Genomic DNA, 24,230 nt, shown 5'->3' on the forward strand with positions numbered 1-24,230 from the left:
ATCAGATCCCAAACCCCCCTGGATCAGATCCCAAACCCCCTGGGATCAGATCCCAAATCCCCCCAGGCTTTGGGGTCACTCTGGTCACCCACAGTGAGGGGGACATGTGACCCTTGGGGTCAGTGTCCCACTGGCCATGGGGACAGTGGGGGGATCCTGGATGGATTTGGGATTTGAGGGACTTGGGGGAGTCTGGGTAGATTTTAGGGGGATTTGAGGGGTTTTCAGTGGTCTGGGTGGGTTTTGTTGAGGATTTGGGGGATCTGGGTGGGTTTTGGAGGGGTTTTGGGGGGCCTTGGGGCCACTCCAGTGGGGATCTGGGGGATGTGTCCCCATCAGGCCCAAGGGCTGCCTGTGTAACCCTGATAACTTCAGGTTCCACCCAAACGCCGTTATGATCCGGAAGAGGAAGAGGAACCTCCCATCACGCGGTTTCTCCCCCGCCATCAAAATCCCCCCGCCCCAAGTTTTGGGGGGTCTTGGGGGGCTCCGGCCTTGGGGGTCCTTGGGGAGCAGCTGCCCCGTGAGGGCGGTCCCCCCTGAGGGGTGCCCCACCCTGGGTTTGGCCGTGTCCCACCCTCGGTGAGGTGACGTTGGCGACAAAATGGCGCCCGGGCTGGCGCTGAACCTCCTCCTCTTCCTCCTCTTCCTCCTTTTCCTCCTCTTCACCGCGCCAGGTACGGGGCTGGGGTGGGGACGTGGCTTTGGGGACAGCTGGGGACCTTGGGGTGACCCCACCCTGTCTCCACAAGGTGCCACCACCAGGTCCCTCCCCATGAGAGCCACCATGCCCTGAGGGGACGGACCGTCCCCACACGGAGTCCCAAAAAATGGAAGTGAGGGAAAAATTCATCCCTGAGGAATTTGGGGTGGGAAAATCCGAAACGCTGCTCCTGCCCCTCTTCGTGCAAAGGGCTCCAGACGGGGCCGAGCTGTTTCAATTTTATTTTTAATGTTCATTTCCATTTTGAACCTGTCTGGAATTCCAAGTGGGATGAGACCCAGGGAAGGACGAACCCAACTCCACCATCCCCAATTTTTTTTGGCAGCCTGGACAGAAGAACCCCCACCCTTGAAGGTGACCGGAGCTGTTGGCGGGGTGGTCTTCCTGAACCCCCAAAACCCCCAAAACCCCTCGAAATACTCCCAAATCCACTGGCGCTGGGAAAACCAGCTGAGGATCGCCAGCCGGGAGCGGGGGGAGCAGCCCAGGTACCCCCAGAGCCGCTTTGGGGGGCGCCTGGAGCTGCTGGCCAACGGAACCCTCCGAATGAGCCGCCTGAGCCTCGGGGACAGCGGCGAGTACCGCCTCCACCTGGAGGATGACACGGGCAGGGAAAGCGTCCAGAGGGTCCTGCTGAGGGTCTACGGTGAGTGTGGGGACAGGGAACTGTCCCAGAGCCCCACGGTGGGGCTGGGGACGTTGTGAGGTCCTGGGATTGTCCCAGAGCTCCACGAGGACTTTGTGACTTCCTGGTTGTCGAAGAACCTCATGGGGACATTGTCCCAGAGCTCCATGGGTGGGCTGGGGATGTTGTGATGTGCTCAAGAGATTGTCCCAGAGCTCCATGGGGAGGTTGTGACTTCCAGGTTGTCCAAGAACCTCATGGGGACGTTGTCCCAGAGCTCCATGGGTGGGTTGGGGACATTGTGAGGTCCTGGGGATTGTCCCAGAGCTCCATGGGGACTTTGTGACTTCCAGATTGTCCAAGAACCTCATGGAGACGTTGTCCCAGAGCTCCATGGGTGGGCTGGGGACATTGTGACATTCTCGGGGTTGCCCCACTGCCCCACAGGGACATTGTGACATCTGGGTTGTCTAAGAGCCTCATGGGGACCTTGTGACATCCTGGGGGTTGTCCCAGAGCTCCAGGAGGATGTTGTGACTTCTTGGTTGTCCAAGAACCTCATGGGGACATCGTGACGTCCTGGGCACTGTCCCAGAGCTCCAGGAGGACTTTGTGCCATCCTGGGCACTGTCCAGGAGCTCCAGGGGGACTTTGTGCCATCCTGGGCAGTGTCCAGGAGCTCCAGGAGGACTTTGTGCCATCCTGGGCACTGTCCCAGAGCTCCAGGAGGACATTGTGCCATCCTGGGCACTGTCCCAGAGCTCCAGGGGGACTTTGTGCCATCCTGGGCACTGTCCAGGAGCTCCAGGGGGACTCTGTGCCATCCTGGGCACTGTCCAGGAGCTCCAGGGGGACTCTGTGCCATCCTGGGCACTGTCCAGGAGCTCCAGGGGGACTCTGTGCCATCCTGGGCACTCTCCAGGAGCTCCAGGAGGACTTTGTGCCATCCTGGGCACTCTCCAGGAGCTCCAGGGGGACTTTGTGCCATCCTGGGCACTGTCCAGGAGCTCCAGGGGGACTTTGTGCCATGCTGGCCTCTCCTGCAGACCTGGTCCCGAAGCCCCGCGTGACGGCCACCACCAGCGGTGACTCTGAGGTGTGCAACACCACCCTGAACTGCTCCGTGGCCCTCGAAGGGGTCACCTACGAGTGGATCCCTCCCCAGAAGCTCGTGATGAAGGAGGGCCCCATCCTGGAGGTCTCCATCAACCCCACGGTGGAAACCTACGTGTGCAAGGTCAGCAACCCCGTGTCCTCCAGCAACGCCTCGCTGACCTTCCGGCCCCCCTGCAGCTGGACAGGTACGGCCAGGGCCGGCCACGGCTCCGGGCAGGGCTGGCCTGGCCTTTGGGATGTCCCCAGAGTGGTTTGGGGGGGGTCTGGGGACTTTGAGAGCCATCCCACAGAACTGTTGGGGTTGGGAAGGAGCCACGAGGTCATCGGTCCAACGTGGGGCTGACCCCGTGGGGCTGAGCCACGAGGTCATCCGGGGGATCTCCAGGGGTTCCTCGGACACCTCAGGGATGGACACCCCAAACCTCCCTGGGATTGACCCCTCCTGGTCATCCAGGGGGATCTCCAGGGATGGACACCCCAAACCTCCCTGAGCCCCTTCCAAGGCCTTTTCCCCTTTTCCAGGAGAAATTTCCCCAAATTTCCCACCCTGAGCCTCCCCTGGCACAGCTCGAGGCCCTTCTTCTGTCCTGATTTTTGGATTCCACCCCAAAATCGACTCCGCTGTGCTGTCGGAGAATCCCTGAACCCCAAAACTGACCCCATGGTGTATCGGGGGGTCCCTGAACCCCAAAAATCAATCCAGGAGGGGTCAGGGGCTCCCTGCACCCCCCAAAATGATCCCTGGGAGCAGATCCCAGTCCCAAGGTGGATCCCAGGGGTGGGGGATCCCTTTTCCCTCCTCCCGTGGGTTTGGGGAGGGATTTGGGGACCCTCCTGGAGCTCCTGGATCTGCCTCCAGACGAATCCTCCTCGTCCGCCACCTGCGCCGCGCCCCGCGCCCTGGTGGCCCTGGGACACCTCGTCCTCCTCTTCCTCCTGCTCACCGTGGCTTGAGGACCCCGCGGGTGGCACCTCCGGTCACCTCCTCACCTGCCAGCACCACAGGACCAACACCTGGATGAAGATCCCGAAATCCTCCGGGCGCGGAAAAACCGCGGGCGCGCGAGGGAGCGGCGTCACCGGGCCCGTTCAGCTCGGGGTTAATCCGGAAATCCTTCTCTCCCCAAAACCATCCCAAAATCTGCGGGGAGACCCCATCTGAGCCCTTCCCGGGGTTCCCTGGAATTCTGGGGGATCCTCCAATTTTTGGGATGGCCTCGAAGGGCGGGGCCAAGGCGGCGCCTTTGGTGCTCCCTGCGAGGGAGGGCTTGGGGTCGGGTTTGGATTTCCCAGATGTTTCTTTGCACATTAAATTCCATCCTGGACACCCCATCTTTGGGATTTTCTGGATTTTTCCCTGGGCTCAGGGATTTCAGTGTTTCCCCCCAGCCCCGTTTTTGGGGACAAAATCCCTTCCTCTGTCCCCCAGAGGAGGGTCTGGCTCCGGAGGGGGGGACACGGATCCAGCGGGGCGGGAAGAAATCTCGGGAATGATGGAGATGATCCCTCAGCCCCCCAAAAAAAAACCCTGGAAAAGTTTGGGACACTTCCAGCTCCACCAACCCAGCGCTAAAAAGGGGAAAATCGGGGATTTCACCTCCATAAATCCCAAAAAGTTCCACTTTAGGCAAAGATTCCCAAAGATTCCTTGGAATCATCCAAGGGTCAACAGGGACTTCCTTGGAAAATTCCAAGTGATTCCAGCCATGCCTGAGGAGCAGCCAGGGATAATTCCTGCTCCTTGGGTGATGATTTTAACACCAAAGTTGATTTTTCCAGTGATTTTGCCCCTTGGAAAGAATTTTTTGGGGTCTTGATCCATTCCCTTGTGGAGATTTTGAGCTTTTATTCCACTTGTAAAATCCAGGATGTCCCAAAAACCTCTGGAAATTGATAAACGTTGATCCCGCTGCTGAATTTCGGGAGAGCTTCCAGCCAGAACATTCCAGGCTGAGTTGATGGGGAGAAGAAAGGATTTAGGATCATTGTTTCCACTTAAAAGAGGTTTTCCCCGGCATTTTTTGTTCCTTGCTCCCCAAAATGCTTCCCAAAAGGAATTTTCCTCTGGATGATTTCACTTCATTAATTTTTCCTGCTCCATGCCAGCCAAGCCCAGGTGGGGAAAATTGGTGGGTTTTTTTTTTTGGGGGGGGGGGATTTTTTGGCTTTTCTGGACCATTTCCAGGGTGAAAATTTTCCTTTTGGGACCTGGGGGTTGAACTGGTGGAGAAATCCATGGAGAAATCCAGCCTGGCCACGGGAATTCCAGGTGGGATTTGTGCCTCTAAAAACACCCCCACAAAACCCCAAAATACCCCCAAATATCCCAAAATACCCCCAAACACCCCACAACCAACTGCTTTTCCACCCCAAAATCCTTCCAAGCTCCCATTCCAGAAGTTTCCAGGAAGAGCCACTGCTGTTTTTCCTGGATTATTTCATCCTGCGCTTCCCCATCTGTATTTTTTGGTAAAAGTCTGATTTTTGAGAAATGATGGCTTTGGGGTTTTACCTATCAGGTGCTTTCTGAGCAAGGAAGGAGGAGCCTGACAGGAGGTTCCGGGCGGGGGTTTTTGGGTGGCTTCGGGTTTTTTTGCCATTCAAAAATCATTTCCCAGCAGCAAAACCTCGGGGAAAACTCCAAGCTGGGCTTCCCTGGAGAGCAGCGGGATGTGATCCAATCCCAGGATTGGGTTTGGGTTCAAATCCTGGGATTTTCATCCCTGGAGGTGTCCAAGGAACAGCAAGGTGGGAGTCGGTGGCACCTTGGATTGTTGGATCCCGGAGCTCTTCTCCAGCCTCAGGGATCCTGGAATTCCTGCTCCATCCACGCCCTGAAAATTGGGAAAAACGGCAAAATTTGGAGCAAGAAAAAGGCAAAAACCCTCGGATTTCAAAGCTCCTCCACCAAAACCAGTCAAGATTTTCCAGCAGCAGATCCACGACTGGATTTTTCCCATTCTTTCCCAGCCATTCCACCAGGAAGGACCGTCCCCATCTCCAGGTGGTCCCAAATCCACCGAGAACGAGGATTTGGCTTCTCCCGGGTGAGTTTTGGGGACCTCCCGTCCTTCTCCTCCTTCTGTGGATCCCACGGAGCTCCAGGCTGGGATATTCCCGGGAAATTTGGGGTTTCCTCCCCTTTCTGGGTGGTCCCACCCCTGGGGGGGTGGAGCAGATTTTGGGATGCTCCGAGGAGCCGCCCACATCCTTTAGCAGGATCGCTTTGAAGCTTCCACCTCTCCAGAGCTGGAAAAATCCAGGAAATTCCTCCAAACCTGGATTTTTCCTCTTTTTTCGGAGCAGTTTGAGGACCCCTCAGCAGGATGATGGAATCCTGGTGGAAAAACCAAACCCCTTTTTCTGCTTTCTTCTGCTTTTTCCTTTTTCACCTCTGGGGCACGGAGCACAACCCCGCGCTTTGAATAATTTCCAACCGAAGAAGATAAAAGGCAAAGGTTCGACTCAATCAGCCCCAAAAACAGGAAATGAGAGGCCTGGGGGTGAAGATCTTCCTGTCAGCACCTGCTCTGAGCCCCGGAGCAGCGGAGGCTCCGTGATCCCGGGATGGGCTCCGGGGCCTGGCTCCGGCTGCTCCTCACCCTCGCAGCTCTTTGGGGTATGTACGGTTTCCTCCCCGATTTGGGGGGGGTCTTGGTGTTTTTTCCTGAATTTTGGGGTTTTTTGGGTGGATCTGCAGGGGTTTAGGGCTTTGGGGTGGAGGTGCTCCGGGTGGGATGTGAGGAGCGTCCCTAAAAATCTCCCAAAGGGGGGATGGGATTCAAATGTGATGGAAAAAAATCAGGTGGAAAAGTGAAGGGTTTGGGTGAATTTTAGCGGGGTTCTGAGAGCCCTGAGGGATTAATTCAGTGCCAGAAGGAGCTGGGATGTTCCAGAGGAAGATTCCCGGAGGGTTGGCTCAGATCCCTGGGCTGGGAGATTCCCAAGGAATAAAATCATGGAATGGTTTGGGCTGGAAGGACCTTGAGGATCGCTGGCTCCCAACCCTTTGCCATGGGACAACTTCCATGAAAATGGGACCAATCTCTCTTTTGGGGGGGTCTGGAAAGCCAAAATTCCCTCCAAGATTCCAGCCAAAATTCCAGGTTCCACCACCAGGAGATCATTTCCTTTTTCCATTTTCCCTTTTTCTTCCTTTTTTTTCCCTTTTTTCCCTTTTTCTTCCTTTCCTTTTTCCTTTTTCCTTTCCTTTCTGGGCAAAACCCATGGAATACAGACTTTGGGAAAAGTGGGGGTGGCACAATGGGGACCCTTCTCTGCTTTTGGGAGCTCCAGATTTGGCTCCTCCTCTTCCTCCTCTTCCTCCTCCTCCCACAATTTCCTACAAAACCAAAATTTGTTTGCCCAGAAATGAGGGAAAATCTGAGTCGAGCAAAATCCAAGTCGAGGAAATTCTGAATCATTGGCTTGGAATAAAAAACAGCAGAGGGGTTTTGGGGGGAAAAATCCTCCCACGGGAATCCCAGGCTGTGGGAGATGAAACCCCTCACATTTTTTCCAAAAAAACCAACCTGGGACCACCTCAGCCTGAGGGAAAATGTGGGTTTGTACCTGAGCCTGCTCCCAGGAGGCTGCAATTCCCAAAATTCCAGGATGTTTGAAGTTGGGAAAGAGACTTCTTTGGATTTGGGGTCTCACCTCTGGATTTGGGGTCTCTCCTTTTGGATTTGGGGTCTCACCTTTGGATTTGGGGTCTCACCTTTGGATTTGGGGTCTCTCCTTTTGGATTTGGGGTCTCACCTTTGGATTCAGGGTCTCACCTTTGGATTTGGGGTCTCACCTTTGGATCTGGGGGTTTCTCTCTTGGATTTGGGGTCTCCTCCTTGGATCTGGAGGTTTCTCCCATGGATCTGGGATCCTGTGGATCACCAGGCTGGATCCAGCGCCATCCCTGACCCGATCCCAGAGGATTCCTCCAGGATTGGGATGAGGATGATCCCCGCGAGCCTCAACCCTTCTCCCTCCCCTCTTCCCAGGGACCGGAGCCAGGGAAACGCTGCTGGGGACTCTGGGGGAGGCGACGCTCCTGCGGATCCCCCGCGAGCTGCGGGAGTGCACCGAGGAATTCGGGGAAGCCTCCTGGAAAAAAATCACCCAGGAGCCGCTGAAGAAGAAATTCCTGCTGAAGATTTCCGGCGGGAACCACACGGAGTACGAGCCGGGGCGGATGCGCTTCCACAAGGAGGACTTTTCCCTGGAAATCCTCAACACCAGCCGGGATGACCGGCGGCTCTACGAGTACAGCGTCAGCAAGGGCTCGGAGGAGGAGGTCTGGCAGATCCAGCTGGAGGTGTTCGGTAAAAAAATCCCCTGGGAATCGCCAGGATGGTGATCCCGGCCTTTTCCGGGGTGTTCCAGGCCTGTTCCTGGATGTTCCAGGCCCGTTCCAGGGTGTTCCAGACCTGTTCCTGGATGTTCCAGGCCTTTTCCGGGGTGTTCCAGGCCTGTTCCTGGATGTTCCAGGCCTTTTCCTGGGTGTTCCAGGCCTTTTCCAGGGTGTTCCAGGCCTGTTCCTGGATGTTCCAGGCCTGTTCCTGGATGTTCCAGGCCTTTTCCTGGATGATTCTGGCATTTTGGGAGCAGGTCTGGGAGGTGGGTGGTGGTCAGGGAGGTGGGAAGTGCCCACTTTGATGTCCAAAGAATCCTGGAATTTCCATTTCTCCTTTTTCCGGAGCTGGAGGTCAATCCCAGCTTTTTGCTGGAATTTCCTGGCTTTTTGCTGGATATTCCCAGGCTTCTCCAGGAATTTCCTGCTGCTTTCCTGGATGTTGCTGGTTTTTTTCTGGGTGTTCTCAGCCCTTTGGGAGCAGGTCTGGGATGCGGGAGGTGGAAAACGCCAACCCTCATGTCCAAGCCTCGGCATTCCCGTCTCTCCCCAGAGCCGGTGGCCGATCCCAGCATCCGGATCCTCCACCAGGAATCCTCCAACGGGAGCTGCTCCCTGGCTCTGCGCTGCTCCTCGGAGCGGGGGGACGAGGTTTCCTACAGCTGGGACAGCCGGGACAACGGCACCGGGGGGATCTGCTCGGGCAACGGCAGCGTCCTGACACTCTCGTTCCCGCTGCGGAGCGCGGCCTTCGGCTGCGTCTGCACCGCCCGCAACCCCGTCAGCAGCCGCCGCGCCACCTTCGACGCCGCCCGCTGCGGCTCCCAGCTCAGGGGTAGGTCCTGGGACCCCGGAATCCTGGAGTTCCAGAACCACGGAATCCTGGAATCCCAGGACCCCAGAATCCCAGGACCCCAGAACCCTGGAATCCCGTAATCCTGGAATCCCAGAATCCTGGAATCCCGTAATTCTGGAACCCCAGAACCCTGGAATCCCAGGACCCCAGAATCCTGGAATCCCGTAATCCTGGAACCCCAGAATCCTGGAATCCCAGGCCCCCAGAACCCCAGAATCCCATAATCCTGGAATTTCAGAATCCCAGAACCCCGGAATCCTGGAATCATGAAATCCCAGTACCCCAGAATCCCAGAATTCTGAAACCCCAGAACCCCAGTTCCCCAGAACCCTGGAATCACGGAATCCTGGAATTCCAGAATCCCAGAATCCTGGAATCCCAGAATCTTAGAACTCTCAAACCCTGGGATCCCGGAGCCTCAGAATCCTGGAACCCCAGAACCCCAGAATCCTGGAACCCCAGAACCCCAGAATCCTGGAATCCCAGAATCCTGGAACCCCAGAACCCCAGAATCCCATAAACCCAGAATTGTGAGATCCCATAATATCAGAACCCCGGAATCCTGGAACTCCAGAATCCCAGAATTCCAGGATTATGGGGTGGGAAGGAAGCTCTGGAGATGTCCCTGTGCTCTCAGCACAGGGGTGTCAACTTGGTGGATTTGGGCAGAAATTTGAGAGATTCGTGTTGGAATTTTGAGAGAATTCTACGGATATTGGAGATAGTTCAATGGATTAATGGGATCCCCCTTGGACAGGAGATTTTTACGGATATTGGAGATATTTCTATGAACATTCAAAGTATTTCTGTCCCTCAAGCCCCCTCAAAGCCACCAGGGAGATTTTAGGGTTTTTTCCCGACCCCACATCCAGCCCCCAGCGGGTTTTTAGCTCAAAGAAGGCAAATAAAGAGAGCTCAGAGGCATTTCCTGCCCTTTGCTTCCTGTTCTGTGGCGCATCAACCCCAAATCAGGTGACAGAGGTGACAAATTCGGCCTCCAAATCTGGTGACAAAATTAGGGTACAGTGGTGAGAAAAATCCACCCCAAAGTCAGGGGACAAAGTGATGGAAATCAGGTGACAGGTGACAAAAATCAGCCCCAAATCGGGTGACAGAGGTGACGAAAGGCTCTGGTGACCTGGGGCCACCTCCCCTGTGTGTCCCCTGCTGTCCCAGGTGTCCCTGGGGTGAGGACAGAGCTCCTGGTGCCTCTGGTGGTGCTCGGTGTCATCGTCGTCATCGTCATCGTGGTCGTTGTCACCTGCAGGGCCACCCGCTCGGCCAAATGTGAGTTTGGGGGGTCCTGGAGTGGGCAGGGGTCCCCAAGGGCTGATCCCCAAAATTCCAGAGGCTGGGAAAGAATTCCGAGGTCATCGAGTCCTGGCTGTGACCGGTCCCCTGTGGCCACCCGGTGTCCTGAGGGACAGGAGGAGGGACTGGGCCTGGGATGGCTGGGATCCTCCCAGGATGAGCTCCTGGGAGAGAAAATCCTGGAAGGAGAATTCCCGAGGGAGCTGGGGGGGGCTCAGCCTGGAGAAAAGGGGGAGCCAGGGGGGATTTGGGATCTGCCAAGGGGGATTTGGGATCTGATCCCAGGGAACGGGGCAAGAGGGAACGGCCTCGAGCTGTGCCAGGGCTGGAAAATTGGGAAAATTCCTCCTGGAAAAGGGAAAAGGGCTCAGAAGGGGCTCAGGGAGGGTTGGAGTGTCCGAGGAATTCCTGGAGATTCCTCGGGATGACCAAGAGGGGACCGGACACTGCTTGGACTTGGTGACCTCGGAATTCTTTTCCAACCTGGCTGATCCCGGGATTGTGCGACCCCTCCCCACCCCACAGGTGACCAGGACCCCTCCCAGGTCACTCCAGCCAGCGCCACCATCTACGCCCAGGTGCAGCGGGTGCAGGTAAGGGAGAAAAATGGGGAAAAAAGGGGAAAATGAGGAAAAAACAGGGATAAGGATGGAAAAAAGGGGAAATGGGGAAAAAGAGGCATAGGAGGAAAAAAGGGGAGAGAAAGTAGGGGTCAAAAGGGCAAAGAAAAGGAAAATAAAGGGAAAAAGTGGAGGAAAAGATAAAAAAAAGGGAGGGAAAGGGTAAAAAGGGGATTAAGGGAGAAAAAGAAGAAAAGGGGGAGAAAGGGGGAAAAATAAGGGAAAGGAGGGAAAAATGAGAGGGTGTCATTGGGGAGGGGGTTTGTCCCCCATCCCTGCCGCCCCACTCACCAGGAATTTGGGAATCTCGGGAATGAAGCCGGGTGACACAAGGCACCGAGCCCCCGAGGTCCCACGGTGGTTTTGGGGACAAACTCTGGGATTTTCCCCCTTTCCCGAGCCCAGCCGGGCACAGCCCCGGCGGCAGGACCAGGGTGGCCCCGTGGGGACCCTCGGCTCGCTGCCCACCCTTTGTCCCCTCCCTCAGAAGCCCAAAGGGACCGTCCCCAACGCCACCCCCCTGTCCTGCACCACCATCTACGCCGCGGCCACCGGGCCACCCCCGGCCCCTGATGGAGCCCCCCGGTCCCCAGCCGGGTCCCCAACCCCGCGGGGACGCCCCCCGCTGTCCCAGGTAAGGGGGACCGTCCCCAACCCCCGCCCGTGGGGCACCCCCAGCCCAGCCACCTCGCTGACCCCTTCGTGTCCCCATTTTTGTCCCCTGCAAGGAGCCCACGACGGTTTATGCCAGCGTGACCCTTCCTGTGGCCTGAGCCTCTCCAGGATCTGCATTCCCGGCTGGAATCGCCGGGAAATACTTTGGGGATCCCGGGGGATCCTTTGGAGATCCCTGAGCACCTCCAGAGCCTCCCTGGGATCCATTCCTGGCTGGAATCACCGCTGATCCCAGGGGATCCTTTGGGGATCCCGGGAAATCCTTTGGGGATCCCTGAACACCCCCAAAGGAATCGAGCGGCGTGTCCAGCGTGGCCGGAGCGATGTGGGGTGGTCAAACAAGGGCTGGACACAGGGAAGGAATTCCAGGCTGTGCTGGAGGAATTCCAGCGGGATCCTGGAGCCGTGGGAGAAGGGAGAGAGGCTCTGGATGCACCTGGAGCTGGGAGTGATGGAGGATCCAACGGGAATGGTCATTCCCACACCTGTGGAACCTGGAATGGTCATTCCCAGACCTGTGGAACCTGGAATGGTCATTCCCAGACCTGTGGAACCTGGAATGGTCATTCCCACAGCTGTGGAACCTGGAATGGTCATTCCCACAGCTGTGGAACCTGGAATGGTCATTCCCAGACCTGTGACAGCTCCAGGAGCTTCTCGTGTTGGGGGCACCAGACCTGGTGGGATCTCACCATTCCAGGTGGGATCTCACCATTCCAGGTGGGATCTCACCATTCCAGAGATGAGAACCCTCCCACACTCCTTTGGATGCAGCCCAGGACAAGGTCCAGGACCCCTCTGAAATCTGGAGTGGCCACGAGGCCGAGACTGTCCGGCCCAAATCCTCTCGTGCAGGCCACGCAACCACGGCTATCTCGCAAAGGACTTCATGGAAATTAAAATTAAAGTTAAAAGCCAGGAAAGAATGTTTCTTGTGGAGAAGTCTCCATGGCATGGCAGGAGAGACTCCTCTCCACGAGAGAGATGAAGAAAGGCAATTTTGAGTTGGAAAAATGACTGAAAATCCCAGGTTTTGTCTCTTTATGTTGTCAGTGGGGGAGGAAAGAGGGTGGGGGGGAGATAAGCATTCCATGTTCATTCTGATTTTTGTATTATTTTATATTTAACTCAGCCAATAAAGGTTTTTTTTACATCTTTTAAAGTTTTGAGCCTGTTTTGCCCTCCTCCTCCTAATCCAGATCTCTCAGCAGGAAATGAGCAAACAACTCCAGCGAGCGCCTGGACTTTGGCCAGCACCGAACCCACCCCAAAACTGGAAACTCCGATTGGTGAACCCAGACCTCTTCACACTCTTCACCAGGAAAAGGAAAAAAAAAGGATTCCCAAACTTCCCAAACCCCACAGAATTCCCATCCCACTGCCCAATCCCAAATCCATCCCTTCCACAGTTTTCCATCCCCAGATCTTCGCTCCGAGGCGCAGCTGGGGGTTGAATCTTGGGGGGAAAACCCGAATTTCTGGATGTTTCTGTTCCATGGATCCCAGTGGGGGCTGCAGTTCCCAGGAGGAGAATTCCACCGGGATGGGAATTCCGGGGTTTCAGGGGTGCTGGTGGTCGGCGGGATTTGGGAAGCCCAAGCGCCTGTAGCCCCCGTTATCCTGCCAGGAAACGGGCGGGATTTGGGGCATTTTGGGGAATTCTGGATCCCAAAAAGCCCCGTGGGTTCTCCGTTACCTCCAAGTAGGCGGTGGAGACCAAAGATCGGTCCAGCCTCTTCCTCTTGATGGAGGAAGGCTGTGGGAAAAAGGGGAAAAATTCCCGTTGGGAAAAGCGGGATCCCAGAACCTCGGGGGACATGGATTTGGTGTCCCCAAGGCTTGGGGACACTCCAGGACAGCCTCACCCTCCGGTCAAACTGGACCGTGGAGTAAATGGTGAAATTCCCGGGTTCCTCCTGGTGCTTGGGGTGCTCCTGCCGGGGAAAAAGCGTGGGGATGAGCAAAAAATGGGAAATTTTGGGATAAAAAATGGGTAAAAAGTGGATCCAGCCTGGGGATCCCACAGGGATGACCCTACCAGTGTCCTGGGAGTGACCACGGCGTAGATGGTGGCTCCTTCCTGGGTGGCCTCGCCAGTCCCGGCCTGGGGACACAAAAAAAGGTGGGAATGGTTAAAAGGATCAATTTGGGGTTCCCGGAATTCCCACACGGAGGGGATTTCCCCATGGGGAGTGTGCTCAGGCCCGAGAACTGCCCGAGCTTTGGGTTCCAATCCTGGAAGTGTCCGAGGAGTGACCGGGCTGGGGTCAGCCCCAGGGAGGACTCGGTGACCTTGGGGGGCTTTTCCGACCCCAAAATTCCCGGATTTGGGGTGGGAAGGGACATTCCCAGCACTCACGGGGTCCTGGCGGGGTTTCTTCTCTCCCACCGTGGCGTAGATGGTCAGCGCCTGCTCCGGGGGCGTTCCGGGGGTCCCTGGGGGTCAGAATTCCCAAATTGGAGTTCCAAAGGTCAGTTTGGGATCAGAATTCCCAAATTTGGGTTCCAAGGGTCAGTGTGGGGTCAGAATTCCCAAACTGGAGTTCCAAGGGTCAGTTGGGATGAGAACTCCCAGATTTTGGGGTTCCAAGGCTCAGTTGGGATGAGAACTTTCAGATTGGGGTTCCAAGGGTCAGTTTGGGATCAGAACTCCCAGATTTTGGGGTTCCAGTGGTCGGTTTGGGGTCAGAAACCCCCAAATTTGGGATCCCGCCCCCACATTCCCGACAAACCTTCCCGGGAATTCTTCCTCCTCTTCCTCCACCAGCAGCAGCAGCCCACGAGGAGCAGGATCACCCCCACGGCCACAGCCACGGCCACGGCCAGCAGTGTCCAGTGGCTGAAATTCTCGGGAATTTCTGGAAAAGAATCCCAGAATCCTGGAACTGGGCTGGGATTTGGAGTTCCTTCCCACCCAAAGCATTCCAGGATCCCCTGAATCTCTAAAATTATATTTTTGCTGTATATCAAATTTTAAAAATTTAAATAATTATTGATTAAAGATATAAAAATAATTTTATATTTTATATGTAAACAATTATGGCTTTAAAAATAATAATAAATAATAATAAATAAAGCATAATGAATAATAATAAATAAGTATAAATGTATCTATAGATAATTACATATTTGATATAAAAATACGTGTAGATTTTATACAGATGAATGTCCATTTTTTACAGATAAATAAGTGTGCTATATGAGAAAATAAGGATGGATTTTATATATAAAAAATAAGTATATTTTATAATATTTTATCTAAAAATAAGTATAATTTTATATATAAATAAATTTAATAGATAAATCAGTATATATTATATATGTAAGTATATTTTTATATATTAATTGATTTTATATATATAAGTATGAATTTTACATAGAATACATACAAAAAAATTATGTATATTACACACAAAGATTAAATTAGAAATTATATAATTTACATCTATATACATGATTTTTACCTAATATTTTCCAGCAGATTTTTACCCAATATTTTCCAAAATTTACCCAATTTTTCCCCCCATTTCTGGCCTGTAAAACCCGCAGTGCTCAGCCCGGCACCCGCTGGAAGAGCACCTGGGCAGGTGAGGCGGGCGCGGGCCGCGCTCCACCCCGCGGGGTTGCTGACGTTGCAGAGGCAGATTTGGGGTTCGGCGCCCTCGGGGAGCCTCCGCAGCAGCCGGGAGGGGATCCCCGGGGTCTCCTCCGGGATCTCCTCCGGGATCTCCTCCGGGATCTGCTCCGGGATCTGCCCGGGGGGATCCCCGGCGCAGGCCCAGCTGTAGGAGACGTTCCCGGGGCTGGAGCAGAGCAGGGCCAGGCGGCACCAGCCCCGACCCCGCTGCAGGATTTGGGATTTCAGCTCCGGCTGCGGGACGGGGTCTGCGGGGACAGCGCGGGTCAGAGGGGACAGCGGGACATGGGCACAAGGGACACAGGGACCAGGACCCAGCCACTCACCCCACACGGACACTCGGAAGCACCGGGATGAAATCGCTCCCGAATTCTCGAACTCGGCCCTATAGAGCCCGTGATCGTCCCTGTGAACCGGGGAGATGCACAGGGAGAGGTTTCCCGGCTGGAATTTCGCTCTCCCATTGAAAGGACCTTTGAGATAGGAGACAGCTCCATCCCTGAGGGCTGTCAGGATCCGCTGCCACGTTCCTGAATTAATTTTCACTTTCCAGCGGATCTCTGTCCACTCCCGCGGGGGTTCCTCCGGCCCCAGGCACAGCGACCCTCCCTCGGTCACAGCCAGATTTTCGCATTCCGGGAATCCTAAACCAGAGCCAGAGGAGCCCCAGGTGAGGCTGTGACCCCAGGAGAGGCTCCACAGCTCTGGAGGAGACACACCTGCAGCGTCCACCAAGGCCACGCCTGGCCCCAGGGCCCATTCCCCATCCCATTCCCAAAATTTCCCCTCTCTCCACACCATCCCAAACTGATTCTCCATCTATTCCCCATCCCATTCCCAAAACTTCCCCTCTCTCCCCACTATCCCAGACTTGGTTCTGTGTCCATTCCCCGTCCCAAAAGTTCAATTTTCTCCACATTCTCCCAGACTGGTTCTGTGCCTATCCCCCATTCCAGGAGTTCCATTCTCTCTTCACCATCCTGGGCTGGTTCCCCATCCCATTCCCAAATTTCCCCTCTCTCCCTGTTTTCCCAAACTGATTCTATGTCCATTCTCCATCCCGAAATTTCCATTTTCTCCCCATTATCCCAGACTGGTTCTGTGTCCATTCCCCATCCCCATCCCAAATTTCCCCTCTCACCCCATCATCCCAAACTGATTCTCCATCTATTCCCCATCCCATTCCCAAATTTCCCCTCTCCCCATTTTCCCAGACTGGCCAAGGTCCGTTCCCCCTTCCGGGGGCTCCTCTCTCCCCACACCACCCCCCACCCTCCCAGTGCCCGTTCCCCCTCCCCAATCCCAGGGGATTTCCCCCCCTGCCCCCTTTCCCCCCAACTTTTGCCTTTCTCTCCTCAGAGCAGCCCCGGATGTCGGAGGCCCCCAAAATAAAACCCGCGGAACATCCGGAGGGCCGACGCTGCTTCCTGCGGCTCCGTGTGGTCAGGGCGGCTCTGGGGCCACCTTTGCCAGCCCAGCCCCCCTAAACCCCCCCTTCCCCACCCCCCGCCTCCAATCCCACCCATCCCGGGGCTTTTTCCGCCAGGAAATTCCTCCCCGGGCGCATCCAGGGTTTTGCCCTGGGAGCTCCGGGAGCTCCAGCGGCTCCAGGGCAGAGCTGCGGGTGTGGGGACACCCCGGGGCTCGGGAAATTCGGGAATTCCTGGGGCTGGTGCAGGGAGAGGCAGGAAATCCTTCCCTGGGACAGCGGGAGCCGGGATCGTTGATGAGGAAGGGATTTCCCCCTGCCCCAGGTGCCAGAATTCCTGCAGGAATCGCTGCTTTTAGGGAAAAGTGACCCTGGGTCACCAGCAGCTGTCCCAAAATCCCGGGAGAGCGGACGGGGCTGCGCTGGCTCGGCAGAGGGATCTGAGATTGGGAACAGGGAAAGGTCACTGCTCTGGGCTTGGGGAACTGTCGGGACAGGGAAGTCGCGACTTTCAGGCAAACTTCACGTCCGAAACGCTGCCCAGGAAGGGGAACCGGCCCCTCGTCACGGCCCGGCCCGGCTCGGCTCTCCCTGGGCAAGGGGGGGCTGAGAGAACCGAGGAGAATCCCCCAAACCCGCAGCCAGCCCCTCTCCATCCCCCCGAGCCCCTCTCCATCCCCCCGAGCCCCTCTCGCCGCTCCGGCTTTTCCCTCCATCCCCCAATTCCCCGCAATTCCCGAATTGCCGCAGCCCCCCGGCCCCCCCCGCGCCCCCTCCTCACCTCGGCTCCCGGCCAGCCCCAGCAGCAGCGCCAGCAGCGCGGGGGGACAGCGGCGACCCCCGGGCGGGGACATCTCGGAGCGCAGCGGGGACCCCTCGGGGCTGCGAGTGCCCGGCGGGGACTTCCTCTGCTCGGGCTCCGTGCGGCTCCTTCCTCCTCCTCCTCCTCCTCCTCCTCCTCCTCCTGCGGGGGGGTTGGGCCGCGCTGTCACCCCCAGGGCACCGCAGTGGCAGAGGGGACAAGGACATGCCGGGCTGCGGCGCTCTCAGCCCCAGAGCTCGGAGGGAATTCATTTTAACTGCCCGGGCAGGGCGCGGGGTTTTGGGGGTTTGGCTTTCCCTTTGCAGCGAGCGCCGGGGACACTTGGGGACATCGCGGTGGCTCCGCTGTCCCCAGCTCGAGCACCGCAGCAGCAGGACCGGGAGCTTTGGGGAGGAGTATCCAACCCCAAAATGCACTTTCCAGCCCCAAAATCCCCGTTCCAGCCCCAAACCCCCCCGAGCTCCCGACTCGGGGAAAAATCCCAAAATGGGATTTGCCGCTGTGGCCGCCCCCCGCAGCCCCATCCCCGCCCATCCCGCGCTCCCGAGCCGGCAGGGAGAGAAAATCCCGGGAATTCTTTTCAAGCCAGAGCCGGGAGGTGGCAGCAGGAGACCGCGAGCGGCCAGGGGGTCCCCGAACTCCCCCCCAAATCCCAAATCCCTCCGGGAAAGGAGGAACCGGGATGCAGCTGTGGGTCCCTCAGCCCCAAATAAAGTCCTGGAGCTGAGTCCGAGCTGGTTCCGATGGGAAAGGGGACAGGATGGGACCCCAGAACATCAGAATTCCAGAATTCTGGAAACCAAAAATCCCAGAATTCCTGAATTCCAGAATTCCAGAATTCCAGGATCCAAGAATCCAAAGATCCCAGAACCCCAAAATCCCAGAATCCCAGAATTCCAGGACCCCAGAATCCCAGAATTCCAGGACCCTAAAATCCCAAGATTCCAGGACTCCAAAATCCTAGAATCCCAGAATTCCAGGACCCCAAAATCCCAGAATCCCAGAATTCCAGGACCCCAAAATCCCAAAATCCCAGCATTCCAGGACCTCAAAATCCCAGATTTCCTGAATGCCAGAATCCCAAAACTCCTGAATTTCGGAACCCCCCCAAAATCCCAGAATTCCGCAATCCCAGAGCGGGATTTTGGGAAGGGCTGTTGGAAAATGCACATTTGGGTTGGATGGGGGGGAAAAGGGGGAAATTCGGGATTTTTCCAGGCTGGGACGGCCCCGCCCGCCCGCCGGGGATGTTGGGGTGAACGGCCAATTGTTGATCCGGGGATTCATTAATGTGGTTTAATCAATTCATTAATTTAGGTTGATTAATTGGTGATGGAATGAATCATTGGTGGGGGCCGGGCGGTGCCGAGGCCCCGCGCTGATCCCGTGGCAGGTGGCAGATGTCCCCTGGGTGTCACCTCTGTCCGCCAGGCGGGCAGAACAAAGCCCCAGACAAAAGCGGGAGATTGGGGAATTAGGGAATTAATTAGGGATTAATTAGGGAGGGGAGGAACACCCCGCGGCACAGCCGCGCCCCGGAGGAGCCTCGGGATGGGCTTTGCTCCTTTTTTGGGCCACCATTCCCAAATCTGCTCTCCAAAATCCGGGATTGAAGGAGGAATTCCCGCCTGGAAGGGGCTCGGGGAGGGCTGGAGGGGTCCCCGGAATTCCTGGAATTCTGGGTGGGCAGGGAGTGGGCACGGCTTGGGCTGGAGGGGCTTTTCCAACCTCGTAAATCCTGGGATCCTGGAACTATGGGATCCCGGGATCTTTGGATCCTGGGATTCTGGGATTTGGGGGTTCTGGAATTCAGGAATGCTGGGGTTCTGGAATTCTGGGATTTTGGGGTTCCTAAGGTTCTGGGATTTTGAGTTCTGGAGTTCTGGGATTCTGGGATCTTTGGATCCTGGGATTCTGGGATTCTGGGATTCTGGAATTCTTGGATTCTGGGTTCCTGGGGTTGTGGGGTTCCGGAATTCAGAGACCCCGTGGCCACAGAGCAGCAGGATTTAGGAGCTGGGGAAACTGAGGCACGGAGGGCCCCGCTGGCAGCAGCCAGGGAGCTCCGCAGGGCGGGGAGGGCCGGGAGCAGCCGGGGCCGGGCTGGGATTGGGGCCGGGAGCCGTCTGGGGAGAGGGGACTGGGGATTTGGGATTTGGGATTGGAGATTTGGGATTTCACCCCGGATCGGGATTAGGCTGAGGAGGAGCTCTGGGTGGGGGGGATGGGGTGGGGGTGGGGGTGGGAATGGAGCACCCAGCACCCCCCAGTGACCACCAGTGACCAGCACCCACAGTACCCCCAGTGTCCACCAGTGTCCAGTATCTACCAGTGCCCCCCAGTGTCCCCCAATGTCCCCCCCAGTGCCCCCCAGTGTCCCCCAGTGTCCCCAGTACCCCCAGTGCCCCCCAGTGCCCCCAGTGTGCCCCCCAGTGCCCCCCAGTGTCCCCCAGTGTCCCCCCCAGTACCCCCAGTGCCTCCAGTGCCCCCCAAGGTCCCCAGTGCCCCCAGTGCCCCCAGTACCCCCAGTGTCCCCCCCAGTACCCCCAGTGCCCCCAGTGTCCCCCCAGTGCCCCCCAATGTCCCCCCCAGTACCCCCAGTGCCCCCAGTACCCCCAGTGTCCCCCCCAGTACCCCCAGTGCCCCCAGTGCCCCCAATGTCCCCAGTGCCCCCAGTGCCCCCCAGTGCCCCCAGTGCCCCCAGTGCCCCCCAGTGACCCCCAGTGCCCCCCAGTGCCCCCAATGTCCCCCTAATGTCCCCAGTGCCCCCCCAATGTCCCCCCAGTCCCCCCCAGCCTCCCCTCCCCCTCCGCCGGGCTCTGGCCGCAGTCCCCGCGGAGCTCAGGATTCCTTTGGGGCTGGAGAGGCTTTTCCTCGGGAAATGGAATTCCTGCAAATCCCAGCCCGGCCCCGGCAGGGAGATAATTCCCGCGGGATGGAGGGCAGGGATTTGGGATTGATTTTGGGGGGGAAAAAATGAAAAATATGAAAGAAAGAAGAGTCATAAAGAGGCGCGCTCGGGTGGGAAGGGCCGGAGCCTCCAGCCCGGCTGCTCCTTCCCCGCTGGAAACGCTTCCCAAAACCTGAAAATCCACGGAAACCGTGACATTCCTTCCTTCCATCCCCGTTCCAGGGCCGCAGCTCCCCAGGGAATCCCGGCCGAGACCCTGGGGCTGACCAGGAGGGTTTTCCTGGGCCACCCCAAAAACCTTCCTGGGCCACCCCAAAGATCCTCTTGGGCCACCCCAAAGATCCTCTTGGGCCACCCCAAAGATCCTCTTGGGCCACCCCAAAGATCCTTTCAGCCACCCCAAAGATCCTTTCAGCCACCCCAAAGATCCTTTCAGCCACCCCAATGATCTTCCTCATCCATCCCAAAGATCCTCCTGGGCCACCCCAAAGATCCTCTTGGCCATCCCAAAGATCTTCCTCGTCCATCCCAAGGATCTTCCTGGTCTATCCCGAATATTTTCCCCATCCACCCCAAAGATCCTCTTGGCCACCCCAAAGATCCTCCTTGGTCATCCCAAAGATCCTTCTGGCCATCCCAAGGATCTTCACTGGAGATCCCAAATATTCCTCTTCCTCTTCCATCCCAAACATTTTCCCCGTCCATCCCAAGGATTCTCCTGGTCCATCCCAAGGATCTCCATTTGGCCACCCCAAACATTTCCCTGGCCCTCCCCGCTCCGGCGGCGCCGGGGACGGGTGGAGCCGGCTGCGGGAGCTGCCGGGAGCCGCGGGCTCCGCAGGGATGTCCCGGGAATTCCGGCACAGATTGGGATTTCACGGCCCGGCGGAGACCCCGCCCGCCCCCGGCGCTGCGGCGCGAGGAACGCGGGGCTGCTGCCAGGCCCGGAGCCGCGGGGGCCGATCCCGGAATTCCAGGTGCTGATCCCGGAATTTGGGGTGCCAATCCCGGAATTCCAGGTGCTGATCCCGGAATTCCAGGTGCCAATCCCGGAATTCCAGGTGCCGATCCCGGAATTCCGGGTGCTGATCCAGAATTTGGGGTGCCAATCCCGGAATTCCGGGTGCTGATCCCAGAATTTGGGGTGCGGATCCAGAATTTGGGGTGCCAATCCCGGAATTCCGGGTGCTGATCCCAGAATTTGGGGTGCCAATCCCGGAATTCCAGGTGCCAATCCCGGAATTCCAGGTGCCAGTCCCGGAATTCCAGGTGCTGCTCCCGGAATTCCAGGGTGCCGATCCCGGAATTCCAGGTGCCAATCCCGCAATTCCGGGTGCCAATCCCGGAATCTGGGGTGCCACTCCCGGGTCTGTCACTTCTGGGGCCGTGTCCCCCCCCGGCTGCTCCGGGATTGGATCCGGGATTTTGGGATTGGGGAGCGATCCCAAAACTGGGGTCCCGTGGGCTGGGGACTCGCTGGACACTTCCCACTGTCGGGATCTGGGATCCAGTGCTGGGATTTGGGATCCAGTGAGGAGGTGATGGATCCAGTGTTGGGATTTGGGATCCAGTGAGGAGGTGATGGATCCAGTGTTGGGATTTGGGATCAACACCGGGAAATGAACCAAATACTGGGGAAATGGGCCCAAAACTGGGATTATGGACCAAACTCCGGGATAGTGAGGCAAACATTGGGATTATGGGCCAAACTCCGGGATAACGGATCAAACAAACTCTGGGATAACGGACCAAAATTTGGGATAACGGATCAAACTGTGGGGTAACGGACCAAACTCCGGGATAATGGATCAAACATTGGGATAACGCTGCAGCCGAGCTCTCCAGGCCGTGACGCCTCCTCCTCCCGCTCCTCCCAGAGTTTGGGGTCCCCGCTGCCCCCGGCCCGGCCCCCGCTGCCTCTCCCGCCCCCGGTGCCCCGGGCCCGGCTCCCGAGTGCCGACACAGCGGCTTTTCCCGGCCCGTCAGCGAATTCCCGGCTCCTCCCTGACCCCTCGCTCCCTCCTCCTCCTCCTCCTCCTCCTCCTCCTCCTCCTCCTCCCCAAATTCCCGGCAGCGGGGGCAGCTCCGGGGCCTCTCCCGCTCCCGGGACCCTCCGGCACCGAGCGGAGAATTCGGGTGGATTTGGGAGAAAACCCCGAAAACCTCCGGGCACGGCGGGGTCCGGGGGCGCCCTCCCAGCCCGGGCTCCCCCGCGGGATTTTTTTTAACAAAAATCCGGGTTTTTCACCCCATTCTGCTGCAGCCCAGCTCGGGCGCTTTGGAACGGGAATCTTCCGGGGCCCCCCGGGAATTTGGGAATTCCTGGGGCTGGGGGATGCAGGGAAAAGAGAGGAGGGAGCCCCCGGTGAGTCCCGGAACGGGACAAGGCCCGGGATCGCTGCCAGGGAAAAAAAAAAAACGTTTGGAAATCCCCGGGAGAAAGGGAAAAAATTGTGTTTTCCATGGAAAAAAATGTGGGAAGGAGGCGCTGGGCGGCCTCTGGTCGCGCTGCTCCCCGACCCCCTTGGCCCAGCTCCGGGGCCGGGCTGGCTCAGGAGCCCTGCCCCGCTTTTCCCAGGTTTCCTCCAAATCCCTCCAGGCTGGAGGAGGAAAAAAAAAAAAAAAAAAGAAAAAGAAAATTCTATTTAAGATTAAAGGCAAAAAAAAAAAAAAAAAAAAAGGAGAGAGAGGGAGAAAAAAGAGAAAGCTCAAAAAAGAGGAACGGGGGGAGAGGATAAAAATTCCAGCCCTGAAAAAAAAATCCCGGGAAGATGGAGGAGCTCCCACGCACACGGGTGTGCACACACACACACTCACACACAGAGACACGCGCGGGGCCAGATGGGCACGCCTGCACCTCCAGGTGCGCACATCCAGGTGTGCCCAGGTGCTCCGAGCCGTGGCCAGATGTGCACACACAGGAGCACAGCCCCAAAATGCAGATGTGCCCCCCAGAACGCAGATGTGCACCCGACACGCGTGCAGGCGTGGGCGATGTGTGAGAACAGGGGTGCACGAACACCCCAAAACACACATTTACACCCCAAAACACACTCGCGCACCCCAAAACCCCCTCTCCCGCCCCAAATCCCCCTCGCACGCTCCAAATGCCGATCTACCTCCCCAAAACCCGCTCGCGCACCCCAAATCCCCCTCTCCCTCCCCAAATCCCTCTCTAACACCCCAAAACCCCCTCTCCCGCCCCAAAACCCCCTCGCGCACCCCAAATCCCCCTCTCCCCCCCCAAACCCCGCTCGCTGCCCCAAAACCCCCTCTCCCCCCCCCAAATCCCCCTCGCACACCCCAAATCCCCCTCTCCCTCCCGAAATCCCCCTCTCCCGCCCCAAAACCCCCTCCCAACACCCCAAATTCCCCTCTCCCCCCCCAAACCCCGCTCGCTGCCCCAAAACCCCCCTCGCGCACCCCCAAATCCCCCTCTCCCGCCCCAAATCCCCCTCTCCCCCCCCCAAACCCCCCTCGCACACCCCCAAATCCCCCTCTCCCGCCCCAAACCCCGCTCTCCCCCCCCAAACCCCGCTCTCCCGCCCCACCGCGCATCGCCCGCCGCCCCACCGGCGCTCCCCCGCGCAGCCCCACGCGTGACACGCGCGCACGTCCCCGCTCTCCCCCTCCCTCCTCCTCCTCCTTCCCTCCTCCTCCTCCTCCTCCTCCCCCCGCGCTCGCCGCTCCCTCTCCCCCCTCCCCGCGCCCCCTCCGCCCCCCGCCCCGCCCCCGCCGCCGCTCGCTCGGGGCTCGGCGCGCAGCGGAGCCGCCGGAGCTCCGTGGCCCTTCCCGGCCCCTGCCCGGCCCCGGCCCGGCCGGGCCAGGCTCGCCGAGAGCGCCGCCGGTACCGGGGGCGGCGCGGGGCCGAGAGGGGCGGCGATCCCCCCCCCGAACCCCCCCCGGAGCCCCGGCGGGCCCGGCCCCGGAGCGCGGCCGCCGCCACGGGACGGGAGATGCGGATCCTCCTCCTGTGCCTGCTGACTCTCGCCGGGACCCGCGGGCAAGGTGGGCACCGGCGCCGGGGGCACCGGGGGCACCGGGGGGGCGCGGGGGGGCGCCGGGGAACGGGCGGTGGGAGGGCACCGGGAGCGGGAGCGGGACCGGGAGCGGGGCCGCCCCGGAGCGCCGTTCCCAACTCCGCGGGCAGCGCTCC

The 24,230-nt window shown here is 58.1% G+C and overlaps 4 protein-coding genes and 1 long non-coding RNA gene across 7 annotated transcripts in view; 3 read left to right on the top strand and 2 right to left on the bottom strand.

Annotated features, from left to right (window-relative positions):
- The first annotated feature begins 331 nt into the window (after window positions 1-331).
- On the top strand, window positions 332-3,797 carry LOC132340190 (CD48 antigen-like). Of its 2 annotated transcripts, XM_059871037.1 has the most exons (4): window positions 332-677; window positions 1,050-1,370; window positions 2,396-2,650; window positions 3,325-3,797. In XM_059871037.1, exons 1-4 carry the CDS (start codon window positions 605-607, stop codon window positions 3,417-3,419), a joined length of 744 nt encoding a protein of 247 aa, XP_059727020.1. In that variant the 5' UTR covers window positions 332-604; the 3' UTR covers window positions 3,420-3,797. The 2 variants fall into 2 exon arrangements, with proteins under 2 accessions (XP_059727020.1, XP_059727019.1); XM_059871036.1 differs by lacking the exon at window positions 332-677 and having other exon boundaries at window positions 684-1,370.
- Window positions 3,798-4,286: 489 nt separating this feature from the next.
- On the bottom strand, window positions 4,287-5,096 carry LOC132340257 (uncharacterized). Its single transcript, XR_009489825.1, has 2 exons — window positions 4,978-5,096; window positions 4,287-4,415 (listed from the first exon to the last, which is right to left on the bottom strand). It is a non-coding gene; the product is annotated as an uncharacterized LOC132340257 (long non-coding RNA).
- LOC132340182 (signaling lymphocytic activation molecule-like) lies at window positions 5,084-12,436 on the top strand. 2 transcript variants are annotated; one of them, XM_059871024.1, is made up of 8 exons: window positions 5,084-5,512; window positions 5,772-6,084; window positions 7,463-7,783; window positions 8,366-8,647; window positions 9,845-9,955; window positions 10,505-10,572; window positions 11,087-11,233; window positions 11,328-12,436. In XM_059871024.1, exons 2-8 carry the CDS (start codon window positions 6,033-6,035, stop codon window positions 11,370-11,372), a joined length of 1,026 nt encoding a protein of 341 aa, XP_059727007.1. In that variant the 5' UTR covers window positions 5,084-5,512; window positions 5,772-6,032; the 3' UTR covers window positions 11,373-12,436. The 2 variants fall into 2 exon arrangements, with proteins under 2 accessions (XP_059727007.1, XP_059727009.1); XM_059871026.1 differs by lacking the exon at window positions 5,084-5,512 and having other exon boundaries at window positions 5,643-6,084.
- Window positions 12,373-17,365, bottom strand: LOC132340193 (natural killer cell receptor 2B4-like). The gene is made up of 9 exons (XM_059871041.1): window positions 17,122-17,365; window positions 15,238-15,555; window positions 14,854-15,159; window positions 14,007-14,132; window positions 13,634-13,710; window positions 13,313-13,378; window positions 13,140-13,208; window positions 12,971-13,030; window positions 12,373-12,894 (listed from the first exon to the last, which is right to left on the bottom strand). The coding sequence occupies exons 1-9, from the start codon at window positions 17,192-17,194 to the stop codon at window positions 12,835-12,837; spliced, it is 1,155 nt and encodes a 384-aa protein (XP_059727024.1). The 5' UTR covers window positions 17,195-17,365; the 3' UTR covers window positions 12,373-12,834.
- A 6,444-nt stretch (window positions 17,366-23,809) lies between these two features.
- Window positions 23,810-24,230, top strand: part of KIRREL1 (kirre like nephrin family adhesion molecule 1) — a 29,146-nt gene continuing 28,725 nt past the window's right edge. The window contains exon 1 of the mRNA XM_059870999.1: window positions 23,810-24,082. Within this exon, the coding sequence (XP_059726982.1) occupies window positions 24,031-24,082 (52 nt within the window). The 5' untranslated portion in view covers window positions 23,810-24,030. The remainder of the gene's footprint in view (window positions 24,083-24,230) is intronic.

The sequence above is a fragment of the Haemorhous mexicanus genome, chromosome 31, assembly GCF_027477595.1.
Source record: "Haemorhous mexicanus isolate bHaeMex1 chromosome 31, bHaeMex1.pri, whole genome shotgun sequence".
NCBI lineage: Eukaryota > Metazoa > Chordata > Aves > Passeriformes > Fringillidae > Haemorhous > Haemorhous mexicanus.